General features: G+C 38.3%; 1 protein-coding gene across 1 annotated transcript in view; it reads left to right on the top strand.

Annotated features, from left to right (window-relative positions):
* The window catches only part of Muc16 (mucin 16, cell surface associated), a 183,222-nt gene extending 171,038 nt beyond the window's left edge, over window positions 1-12,184 (top strand). Inside the window, exons 80-88 of the mRNA XM_031344149.1 lie at window positions 739-869; window positions 1,864-1,931; window positions 3,484-3,632; window positions 5,055-5,218; window positions 5,538-5,605; window positions 8,137-8,303; window positions 9,229-9,270; window positions 9,583-9,662; window positions 12,020-12,184. Coding sequence (XP_031200009.1) covers window positions 739-869; window positions 1,864-1,931; window positions 3,484-3,632; window positions 5,055-5,218; window positions 5,538-5,605; window positions 8,137-8,303; window positions 9,229-9,270; window positions 9,583-9,662; window positions 12,020-12,118 — 968 coding nt within the window. The 3' untranslated portion in view covers window positions 12,119-12,184. The remainder of the gene's footprint in view (window positions 1-738; window positions 870-1,863; window positions 1,932-3,483; window positions 3,633-5,054; window positions 5,219-5,537; window positions 5,606-8,136; window positions 8,304-9,228; window positions 9,271-9,582; window positions 9,663-12,019) is intronic.
* Window positions 12,185-13,081: the final 897 nt, after the last annotated feature.

Here is a 13,081-nt window from a genome sequence, read left to right as displayed (position 1 = left end):
GAGAGAGAGAAAGAGAGAGAGAGACAGAGAGAGAGAGAGACAGAGAGATTCATTGTATTTGATTTTTTTTCCTAATCAGAATTGTTTTGGAAGTTGTATGTAATAGTTTTATACAATAATTATTCCACTTATAAATGAGATCATATAGTATGTGTATTTCTCTCTAATTTATTTCACATGATATAATAGCCTCCAAGCTAATTCACAATAAACTTTAATTCAAGATCCAAGGTCTAATACACATTTTTGTGGGGGAAAGGATCATTGACTCTTCCATATAGAGTTCCTTTTTATTAATAGGATTCACTTGAGCAGCAGTGTGTTGTAGGAGCTTAGAGGAATGGTGAAACAAGAAAGGATTCCTCAAAGAGAATCTGATATGGTAGAAATATACATAGAACTGTGACAAAACATTGAAGAAGATACATGTGTATACTTTCATCAAGATCCACTGTGTTGGGTTCCTGAAGCATAAATGGGAGTTTTCTGGGCAAAAAATGTAGAAGCACATTCCACAAAATAGAACCTGAGTAAGCAAAAAGAGAAATGTCTGAATAATACAGACCTTTGTAAAAGTCCATTTTCCCCCTACTTTGGAGCAATGTTGCATTTGTTAGCTCTCTCTATTCTTAACATGCATGCCTACTTTAGGTTTATTCTCATAGCATGCAGAGGTTTTCTAGGCCACTCCATTCCTGTACAAAGAACTAAGGGTCTTTTCTTCCTCTGTTACTGTAGGCTATGTGCCCCTGAATATAACCATACAGGGCAAGTATCAGCTGAACTTCCGCATCATCAACTGGAACCTTGACAACACAGACCCAACATCTTCAGAATATATCACCCTAGAAAGAGACATCGAAGATAAGGTAAAATCACTTTCTGATCTCCCATGCCTCCCTTCCCTGAGTACCCCTATAATTACTCCATCTTGCTTATAACTACCAAGTAATCATTTCAACTTTTTGACTTTGCTGATGTGTTCCAACTTCTCTAGTGTTTTCAAAGGTGCAGTATAGGTGTGTGGTCTGTTTCCAGGCACACAAACTGAGGCCTATAGAGGAGCACCAGAAGGGCTGCTGAGATGGCTCAGAGGGTAAAATACTTGTTGGAAAAACATAATGTCCAGGGTTTGATCCCTAAAACACATCTAAGGGTGGAAGGAAATAAGTCCATAAAGTTGGACTCTGACCTCCAGATATGCATCACAGCATGACTGAACCCCACATCATACACACAAAATAATAATAAATAAAAATTTTAAATGGGTCTTATGTTAGCTTTCTATGTTATGAAAAATGCCTGAAATAAACAGCTTACCAAGGGAAGGTTTTATTTTGACTGATTGCTGGGATCAGCCATCTCTATTACTTTGGGCCTGAAGTGAGGCATGAGACATGAGTTGTGAGACATGACAATGGCTGGAGTATGTGTAAGGCAGAGCTACTCCTACATGAAGAATCTGGGACAAGATCCTGTCCTTCAACAGCACACTCCCAATGAATTATCTCCTCCAAGTAGACATTTTCCTTTACAGTTTCTACTACTTCCTAATAGTTGATTTAACTATAACCCCCTCAATGGATCAGTTGATCAAGAGGCCCCATCATTACTATCTAATCACATCCTGTAACCTCAACGTTACTGCAGTAGAAATTGGGCCTTCAACACATGAGCCTGCCCCAAAGCACATTTCAGATCGAAACTGTATCAGCTATGTGATATCTGGAGGGATACAGTAGGTTGAGGCTGAGTAAGTATTGGAACTATGTCCCCAGACTCATGTACATGCCATTGCTTATGGTGATCTCTTCATCCCCATGTTACTTATTTCTAACCAATCTTCTTTACCCTTCCTTCTAGGTCACCACACTCTACACAGGCAGCCAGCTAAAAGAAATATTCCAATCTTGCCTGGTCACCAACATGACGTAAGTTCTAAAGGTTGGAAAGAACTGCCAACATGAGATTTAAACCCTGGTCTTAGGAAAGGAACAAAGATATCTGTGCTTGAGAAGTGTTGGCTCATCCAACAGGACTTGCAATGCTTCCAAAGCTCAGTGCCCTTGAGATTCCTTTAATTGTATGTGTGTGTGGTATATGTGAGTGATGTACTCACTAGTGTATAGATGAACAAGCATGGGCAAAGGCCAGCAAAGAATATCAAATATCTTTGGTCTTCCTTCTTCTTGAGTTCCTTGTAGTTTGTGGGTTGTTCTTCCTGTATTCCAAACTTCTGGGCTAATAACCACTTATCAGAGAGTGCATACCGTGTTTGTTCTTTTGTGATTGAGTTACCTCACTCAGGATGATATTCTCCAGCTCCATCCATTTACCTAAGAATTTCATAACCTTCTTAAAAGGGGGAACCAAGTACCCATGGAAGGAGTGACAGAGATTAACTATGGAGCAAAGACTGAAGGAAAGACAAGCCAGCCTAAATATAGTTATTTATCTCCTGAAAGGCTCTGACAGTACCTGACTAATACAGATGTAGAGGCTCACAGCCATTTATTGAACTGAGTACAGGGTCCCCAGTGAAGGAGTTAGAGAAAGGATCAATGGAGCTGAGGGATTTGCAGCCCCTTAGGACGAACAACAATATGAACTAACTAATACCCTCAGAGCTCCCAGGGTCTCAACCACCAATTAAGGTCTGCACATGGTGGGACTTATTGTTCTGGCAGCGTGTGTATAGTGGAGGATTGCAAATTTGATCATCAATGGGAGGAGAGGACCTCAGCCCTGTGAAGGTTCTGTGCCCCAGTGTAGGGGAATGCCAGGACCAATAAGCAGGAGAGGGTGGGGTGGCAGGCATGGGGAGTGGGGAGGCAGCTGGGGTTTGTTTTTGTTGTTTTTGTTTGTTTCTTTGTTTTTTAGAGGGGAAACTGGGAAGGGAGAAATTTACATGTAAATAAAGAAAATATCTAATAAAAAAAAGTTGAAAAAAAAAAGAATATCAGATATCATACTGTATCACTCTCTACCTTATTACCTTGAGCCAGGCATCTCACAGAACATAAAATTAGGCTTGCAGCCAGGAAGACCCAGAAATCTTCCTGCTTGGACTGGATAATACTGGGGTTATAGGACTGTGCACAGCATGCCCAGACTTTTTATGTAGACTGAACTTAGTTTCTCATTTTTATGACGTAAGTTTTCCTACACAGTGAATCTTCTCTACAGCCCCACTTCTGAAACTTAACATGAAAATAATTATAAAAATACGTTCCACCAGAGAGATGGAAGCCACTTGTTAAGGTTCTTAATACATATCAGGTGTTTAAGATATGTTGTTATTGCTATTGTAGTTGATTAAGCTTATTTCCTAGAAAACATATTTCCTAGAAAAATAATACCTAGAGTTTCTGAGTATTTTGGATAACCCTGACCCTATTCACAGATCTTTGAGTTTTTAGAAGTAGCAGGTTGAAGCACTGCTAGTTTTCATTGCTTTCTGAATTCTGTGGTCTCTGTTCCTAGGTCCGGCTCCACAGTGGTCACTATTGAAGCATTGTTCTCCTCTTATCTGAACCCCAACCTTGTGAAGCAAGTCTTCTTGAATAAGACACTGAATGCCACCTCCTACTGGCTGGGTGGCACCTACCAGCTAACAGATCTGCGTGTGATAGGTACAAATGGTAGTGCTTGTTTCACAAGTGGAAGCAATAGGGTCAATTGGGTGAAAGCAAAGAACTGTTCAGTATTAATGAAATACAAGTATAAAGGAGGCTTTCTGGAGGTTCATGTTAATTATTCCTGCTTGTGATTCACCCAAAGAAAGGAAGAGGGAATATGAAGCAAATACACCTAAGCAGTTTATTTTATTTTGTAGATAAACTTTGTGTGTATGTGGTGAACATGGTGTGGATGGAGAAGTTTATATCAGGTGTCTTTCTATATTGTGCTCCAGCTTAGTTTTTGAGACTATCTGGAACTCAAAATCTAAACATACAAGCTAGCCAGTAAGATCCAACAATTTTACTATGTCCCTTTCTCCAGTTCTAGGATTACAGTGCCTGCTGCACCTTGCTTACTTCATATAATTTTTATTAATGTTTTGAAAACTTCACTCATATAATGTGTTTTGATTATATTCATCCCTACTCCACCCTCAACTCCTTACATATCCACCCTCATCTTCTACCCCTCCCAATGTAATATTCTCTTTAGTTTTTTCATAACCCAGCAAGACCAACTTGTGATGTTCATATAGGCATGGATGTGGGGCCACCCACAGGAATATGGTGGATGACACTCTTACCAAAAAAAATAAAAATAAAATAAAATAAAAATAAAATAAAATGGACTCTCTCTCCTTTAACTGCCAGGCTCCTCAACTAAGAATGGAGGTCTATGACGCCCTCACCTATCTATGCTTGGATGTTTACTGAATTGGTCTTATACAGGTCTTCTGAAGACAACCACAGCTACTGTCAGTTCTTAAGCACAGCAGTACTATTATGTCTAGAGCATGCTGTTTTGTTCCAGTCCTTGATGACCTCTGGCTCTTATAGTCTTTCTACCTCTTCTTTCACAATGGTCCCTAAACCTAGCAGGGGCAGTATGCGTGTGTGTGTGGTGTGTGTGTGTGTGTGTGTGTGTGTGTGTGTGTGTGTGTGTGTGTGATATTGACATCCCATTTGTGGCTGAACACTCCAGAAAAAATGTATTCTCTGTACTTTGATCTGTTGTGAATTTCATTAAGTATTATCATTGTCTACTGTGCAAAATAACTTCTCTAGTGAGGTCTGAAAGTAACATTCAGCTATAGGTAGAGAAATATGAATTTAGAAAGCAGTATGGTAGTATATAAGCTTAGAAGAATAATAGCCATAGGTCATTACAGATTTTTTATGTGGGTGTTAGGGATTCAAACTGAGGTCTCCATGATTGCATGGCGAGAACATACTGACTGAGCCATCTCTTTAGCACCTACATGTAAACTAAAATGCCAGCTTCTTGGGTGTTCATGTGAATAATGAATGGCTAACTGATTGTTGACAAGTAATTGATATAAAAAATTTACCTCCCCCTTCTCTCTCGTCCTCAAGACATGAAGACATCCACTCTTCAGCCAGCAGAAATACCAACAACCAGTTCCAGTTCTCAGCATTTCAACCTGAACTTCACCATCACCAACCTACCCTATTCCCAAGACATAGCTCAGCCTGGAACCACCAAACACCAGCAAAACAAAAGAAGTATTGAATATGCGGTGAGAATGGTGTAGCTTATCCACTTCACTTTCCGGCAGAAAGGGACTATGAACACTGGGTCAGTGGACAATTTTTAAAATATTAGAGTCCCTAAAGACACATTTTTATTCCCAGTTATAAACCGAGAAGAACACATAGATACTCAGTAGCTAGCAAAGGGTGCTACAGCTATGCAATACACTGGAACAAGACACCCTATGCCTGGGCTTTCATTTGTCAATGAAATCATAGATTGGGAAGTATACTCAGTGGCTATCAAATTTCTTTGACAATGGGCCAGGGGTTTTCTGACCTAGGAAACATTGTCCTGTTTTTCAGCTCAATCAGCTTTTCAGAAACAGCAGCATCAAGAGTTACTTTTCTGACTGTCAAGTTTTAGCCTTCAGGTAAGTGCCGATTAAGGATCAAATAACCCTGAGAATTTTTTGGCCTCAACTAAATATGACCTAGAATTTCTGGTCCCTTTACCTCCACCTTTGGTATAGAGTGCTGGGATTAGAGCTGTGCACCATCAAATCTGGGAAATTACTAATGTGCAGACTCTCTACAATAAAACTGCAGCCTGGGGGTACAGTCATTCGACAACATTCCCCTCTACTGGCCTTGTCAAGGATAGCAGCCACAATGTGGTTTCAAAAGATGGCTCAGTAGGTAAAATGCTTCCCTTCCAAGCATGGAGATGTGTAGAGTCAATATAAAAATCTGGCATGGACTTATGAATCTGATACTGGGGCATGGGAAAAGAAACTAAAGTGATTCATTTTTCACAATTTCTTGATTCATAGCTTAAACAAATAGCTGAATTTATGAAGCTTATCAGATATGATGGTGATTGGTAGGAGTGGCCAAAGAATCCAGAATATAGAACTATAGCAATTATAAACATATATTAAAATTAGCAAAATTCAAGTAAGCTAGATTTTATTTGATTAACCTAGATTTAAACACAAAATAGTTGATCTGTGTATAAGAAAAATAAATAGTCAAGAACCACCACATGGAGCCAGGAATGGAGGCTTGTCTATAATCCCAGTACTTTTTTTTCCAGGATAACTAGGGTTCTAATTTGTGAGTTTAGACTCATTAACAAAACAACCATTTAAAGAACTAAAAAGGGAACCTGAGAAATAGTTTATTAGACTTTGAAAGAAAAACCATAATGTAGGCAATGTATAAATCCTGAAACCTGCCAGGAGGAAGAAGAAGAAAAGGAAAATCAATGTTTTTTGAGTCAAATTAAGCCTTAGCAAGTGTTCAAGCAGTAGAGAAAGTATGTGTGCCTCAGGGCTTAAAGGAAATCTTCAGAGGAAGAAGAAGGCTCAGACTGCCAGGGAAATCATGCTTAGGACTTTGCCTGGCATTTAAAGAATACGTAGAAAAGGAAAAGGTAGTTTTTAAAATTAGAACCTAGAAAAGCAAATAGTGATCAAAATATATGGTACTCATATAAGAAATTGCTAAGAAAAAAATAAAAATATATTTTTAAAAAAGAAAGCATCTCACTGTGTAGCTGTAGTTATCCTGTAACTCACTATGTAGACCAAGTTGGCCTCAAATGCAAAGAGATTCACCGACTCTGTGTACCAAGTGCTGGGATTAAAGGTATATGCCACTATACCTGGTCCTGTATAAAATTCTTAAAGAATTAATTAAAATATATTTTAAATATATCAGTGGTGGGTGTGGTGTTTGAATAAGAATGGCCACCATAGGCTCATAGATACAAATGTGTTGTTGATCGTAGTCACTCATCATTTCTTTGTTAATGCCTCCCTGATCCATCTTTACCCCTCCAATCTTAGTATCCTTTCTTCTTTATGTATATGCTCCACAGGTATTCATGTGTAAGACCTAGCAACTGGAGTGTGATCAATCTACCACACCCTTAAAAAATGGGCCCTCGGACTCTAGTTCAGTATTCTCCAGTCTCTTATTTGTACAGTCTTTCTGTTTCCTCTTTCTTGATGGTTCCTGAACCTTGAGGAAAATGCATGATATAGATGTCCAATTTGTAGCTAAGCTCTCTATAGAGACTTACTGTACTTTGAACAGTTGTGGATTTCTGTGTTAACTGTCATCCACTGTGCAAATAAACATTTGTGATGAGGTCTGAGAACTCCAGTCTTCTAGGAGGAGATGCATAAATTTATATGGCAGGTTTTTAACTATCTCCATTTAGAAAAATAATTGTAGTGGGGTTCACTCTTGGGGGTTGTAAGCTCCAAAGCTGTGGGTTCTTGGCCAGTTTTTCAACACCAGGCATGTTTCCTTCTGTAGAGCAAGCAGGCCTTAAATCTAGTTGCATAGCAATTTGTTACTCCCATACCATCTGTGCCATTATTGAACCCATGGAAAACTCTTGCCATACTAGGCCACAACTGAGTAAGACTGCTAGTGATTCTTCCTTCCCCAGCCTCCCCCCGTCAGAACCTGCATAACTCTGATAGACAGCCATTAAGTAGGAATCTTCCAGTCAATTCCAGCTTGATTTCTCCATGTTCTATGAAAAAAAAATGTGTAGTGTCTTCAGAATAAGGTCTTAGCCTGGCTTGATCTTGTGTAAGCTCTTTGGAGTCGACCACAGCAGCTGTGAACTTCTGAATGTAGTGGTACAGTTATGTCTGGAAATACTGTTTTCGAGCCCTCCTCTATGACCCCTGGCTCTTACAATCTTTTTGCTATTATACAATGATCACCGAGCTTTAGTAGGAAGAATACAAAACAGATGATTCATTTAGGCTTTGCCACAGTGTAAGTATTCAGTATCAACATGGCATACCTAATAGTTGTATCAGAAAGTGCAGGTTCAAAATGTTGACATTTTGGGGCAAAATTCCCCAAGAAATGGACTAGCACATGTAATCTATAATCAAGATAAAATAACAAACCTCCTTTTTCATCCTCTATACTCTCTCAGGTCTGTTTTCAATAACAACCACACAGGGATAGATTCCCTATGTAACTTCTCACCATTGGCTCGGCAAGTGGACAGAATTGTTATCTATGAAGAATTTCTTCGAATGACACAAAATGGTACCCAGTTGCTGAACTTCACACTGGACAGGAAGAGTGTCTTTGTGGATGGTAAGGCACCTTGGTCAGTGTAGGAAGGGTGGCATTCCCAGCCAGAGGTTCTTGGATAGATTTCTTCCTTTTTTTCAAGGTATAATTTGTGATGTCTAAATGATTTTAGATTTTGAATGAAAATGTTAAATGAAGTAAGGGAAGTAAATGGCAATTAATTTTAAATATTATCTTATATGGATAAAAGATAGTTAAATTTAAGCAGTCTATTATTACACTATTTTGTATATTTCTTTATATATTTCTGGAAAGTTTAATTTAAAGGAATAGCCAGGCATAGTGATGCATGTCTTTAGTCTAAGTTCTGAGTAGGCAGAGGCAGGTAGATCTCTGTGAGTTCAAGGCCAGCCTTGTATAGTGAGTTTTAGGCCAGCTTGGGCTAAATAATGAAGACTCTGTTGCAAAGAAACAAAACTTTAAAAATAGAAATGAAACACTAAAGTGTGGCTAAGGGTATATCTCAATAGTGTAGAACTCCCCTCCCATGTTTAAGACCTTGGATATTATACTGAACTTCAAAAAAAGAAGAAGGAGGAAGAGGAGGAGGAGGAGGAGGAGGAAGAGGAGGAGGAGGAGGAGGAGGAAGAGGAGGAGGAGGAGAAGAAGAAGAAGAAGAAGAAGAAGAAGAAGAAGAAGAAGAAGAAGAAGAAGAAGAAGAAGAAGAAGAAGAAGAAGAAGAAGAAGAAGAAGAAAAACAACAACAACAACAACAACAACAACAACAACAAGACTGGCCAGGCATGATGGCACACACCTTTAACCCCAGCACTCAGTAAGCAGCTGCAGGCAGATCTCTGAGTTCAAGGTCAGCCTGGTTTACAGAGAGAATTCCAGGATAGCCAGGGGTACACAGAGAAACCTTGTCTTGAAATACATAAGTAAGAAAGACATACTTACATGCACTCTCCATTTTATTTATTTCCAGGGTATTCACAAAACAGAGATGATGATGTGATGAAGAATTCTGGTAAGGTTCAGAATGATCCATGCCTGGAGTATCCCAGGGAGTACCTCCTCTGTAACCTTGTTATAGAGTGCTTTGGGCAGAGGATCATGATGAAAGAGGGTCAAACTATGGCAAAGATTGTTGAGGAAGAGTGGAAAGACATAGTTTTTGTCCTGTTTGAGGCTCATAGAGGAAGAAGTGGGATACGGAGTCATAATATGGAATCAGTAAGCTGTCCCCACAGACTCATACCCAGCATCATGCTGTGCAAGGCTCAGGAAAAATTGCATGGATGTGGCAATGGAGGATTCACTCCAGTATTTGTCTCCTCAGGTCTTCCTTTCTGGGCTATCATTCTCATCTGCTTGACGGTGCTACTGGTGCTCATCACATGCCTGATGTGCTGTTTCCTGGTGAGCCAGAAAATAGGGGGTGAGAGGGTGTCCTGTATTCTCAGCACTGAGTGATTTAGAACTTTTAAACAGGCAAGCCTATTTGGTCTTAGATGGTGTACATGAATGACAATGTTTCCAAAAAATGATGTTGCCTTGTGCTAATGTGGTCATCTAAGTTTGTTTAAATACTATCTGTAATGATTGTATACTCATATTGCATTCATAAAATAAGATTCTAAATTTATGTAGTACATGCTTGTCTACTATACGTATACATGTCCTTTGCTGGTGATATGATCTGTGAACATTTTCTTCTAGATAGTATATGGCTAGCTTCTTTAATTCTTCTTTTCTAATTTAATGCTATCGATATTCAAATTCACTAAGTAGCTAAGGATGATCATGAGATCAGAATATTCCAGTTTCGGCCTCCTGAATGATGGGATAACAATCAAAATTTAAAAAATAGATATTTTTATTTGGTAAATAATGTGTATTTGTGTGAGTTGTAATGTGTGCATTAAGAAATGACTAAATCAAGGAAAGAGTATCATAATTTTGTATGCTGTGAATCCAACCTTGGATATTTCTGAAATACATATTACATTAACTGTACTCAGCATGTTCTACAATGGATATGAATATTCTAACATTAGTCTCTAGAGAAATACACACAAGGAATGATATAGGAAAATGAGTAAAATGATAACTAGAAGGCTGAGACTAGTAAGTGCAGGTGAAGGTGTGAAGTAACAGGAACTCTTGATGAAACCTAGTGGAATATACATCGGTCATTTCTTTGAGAGTTACATTTACTTGCCATAGGATACAACCATCCCAATCTTAATAATTTATGCAAGAGAAATGAGCATACCTTTCTAAATGATTTGTGGAGGCTCAAGCCAGAAAAAAAAAAATTCTAGCACTATAAAGAGGAGAAAGATACAAAATTTCACCCCCTAGCCAGGAAGATATTTGAAATTGATATACTCTGGTAAAGGAAAGAAAAATCATTTTCCTCCAATTGACTACCACAAGTTATATCAATCACACTCCAGAGCAGGCCCTGTGGCCAGAAGTATTTTGCCAACACAGAATGAAAGACCTTTGGGGGATGGTTATTTTTAATTATTTTACAGGGTTTTTTTTCTTTTATTTTTCTTCTGAAATAAAGAAAGCAAAAAAGCATGAAGTTGAGTGGTTAGGGGAATGGAGAAGATCTGGAAGAAGTTGGGAAAGAGAAAAACATAATCACAATGTATCATATAGAAATATTTCTCAAAAGATTTTGAAAAGAGAACACCTATCACAAAGATTAGTACACACACAAAAAAAAAATGTGCATAACTACATTTTCAGTCATGGCCAAGCCAAAAAAGAAAAAGAAAAAGGAAAGATCTCAATTTAAAAACAAAACAAACTCAGTTTCCACCATGAGATATATCTCAATAATTGAGTGCTATTCAGCTATAAAATAATGAATAATCTATCTATGGAAATGTAAATCATCTCAGAGATTTCTTGAAACAAAATTGTTTGCAAATGGCAGAGAAGGAAGAATTATGACAAAGCAGAACACAGTTAGCAATTATGAATAGGTGTTTCTCTTTTCTAGTTATGGTTCAGGAGTTGTACTAAAAACTTATCAGATCATTTTTCTTTTTGAATCTGAATTTTATGGTATAGTCCAGGCCAGTATTAAATTAGCAGTCTTCCTACTCAACTTCCTAATTTATGGGAGTAGAGACACATCCTACTGTTCCTGACTAAATCTTTAAATGTGTGGACTTTATTGTATGGCAGTTATTTCTCATTTAAGATAGGGAATGACAGAGGGAAGGAAGCACAGGAATTAGGATGTGAATGAGATGAGAAAAAATTTTGAGGAAAGAGATTATATATAAATAGATGTGATAGATAGTCAAAAGTATATAGATATGCAGTGTATAGATGTTTGACAGATGCTAAGTGACAGAAGGATATGCATATGGTTGATAGTTCATGTATATATAACAGACAATACATTATTAATACATGGCAGATAATAAAAATGATAGAATCATAAATGATTGCAAGAGGATAGATAATTCAAATGTAACTAGAAACATAGATAATAGGTTACTGATGGATTACAGGCAATTATATATGTGATTGAAAGTTAAGTGTTTAATGAATATTAATTAATTCAGAAAGGAAAAATAAGAGATATGTGGGTAGAGTAATAATTGAGACAAGAGAAGGAAGAAACCTGAACAGAAAAAGGAAGAAGAGAAATAGACACATTAGGCCTTTGGCTTTGGCCATGTTTTCATTCCTGATGTCCCCTACCTGGGTGACTGGCTAATTTATCTTATGGCTTCTGCTGATCCTCACAGGTAACTGTCTGCAGGAGAAAAAAAGAGGGAGACTACCAAGTTCAACGTCGTCGCCTAGCTTATTATTTGTCTCACCTGGACCTGAGGAAGCTACAGTGACTCTACCTTCCAGTGATGCCTCTTCCCTAGCAGGGTTCAAAGAATAAATAAACCACATTGGCCAGACTCAGTATCTTTGACTTTCTTGACTTGATCCCTGAGGATGTCCCTGGGGACTAACTGAGAAGTGCCCCTCCTTTGTTAAGCAGAGACTGCCCATTATGGTCTGTAGCCTCATAGTATGTCATTCTTCAGACAGCAGAAGGGGTGAAAGTGGTTGTACCAGTTACTTTTTCTTGCTGCTAAAGCAAAATATCTCACAGAGTTACTTAAAGAAATGGTTAGTTTGGCTTACAGTTCCAAGGGAACATAGTCTTTTTATGATAGGGAAAGGATGGTGGCTGGAGCAGGAACCAAGTTGATCATATTACACAAGTAGGAAATAGAACAGGAAATGGGGACAGGCTACAATGTTTCAAATCCCATCAACCTATGAACCTCTTCTTCCAGCAAAGCTCCATTTCCTAAAATTCTCACAACCATCTTGAGCCATATCAACAGCTAAAGAGACCAAATTATTAACTATGTGAGACTATAGGGAGAAATCTTAATTCAAACCACATCATCAGTATATTGACATGGTTTAAAATGAACACACCCTTTCAATGTGGTGCGTCCTCTCTTAGTCACTCACTACATGACTTCTGTTCACTTCAGAGTCAGCCATCACACTAATATGTGCTTCTCCAACTCCTCCACCCCGTGAAGCTCTACCCATCTCAGATTTCTCTTAAATGTATATTCTCTGAGCCTATCTTCTGGATAGGCTTCAATACAAATCCTTTTGGGTTGTTACCCTCTTCCCCTTGTGGATCATCCAAGATGGGAAGTAAATGAAAAAATGAAAGACTCCACAATCAAACTCAACCTGGGGCCTGAATGTTTTATCGAAGTCTGATTCTGTGAGTAATGTCAAAGTTTTCTAAAGATCATATCTGGTTTGAATGGGGAAAAATTAATAAA

The sequence above is a fragment of the Mastomys coucha genome, unplaced genomic scaffold (genome assembly GCF_008632895.1).
Source record: "Mastomys coucha isolate ucsf_1 unplaced genomic scaffold, UCSF_Mcou_1 pScaffold23, whole genome shotgun sequence".
Classification (NCBI taxonomy): domain Eukaryota; kingdom Metazoa; phylum Chordata; class Mammalia; order Rodentia; family Muridae; genus Mastomys; species Mastomys coucha.
The sequence above is the reverse complement of the archived record's forward strand: the minus strand, read 5'-3'. Positions and strand labels throughout refer to the sequence as shown.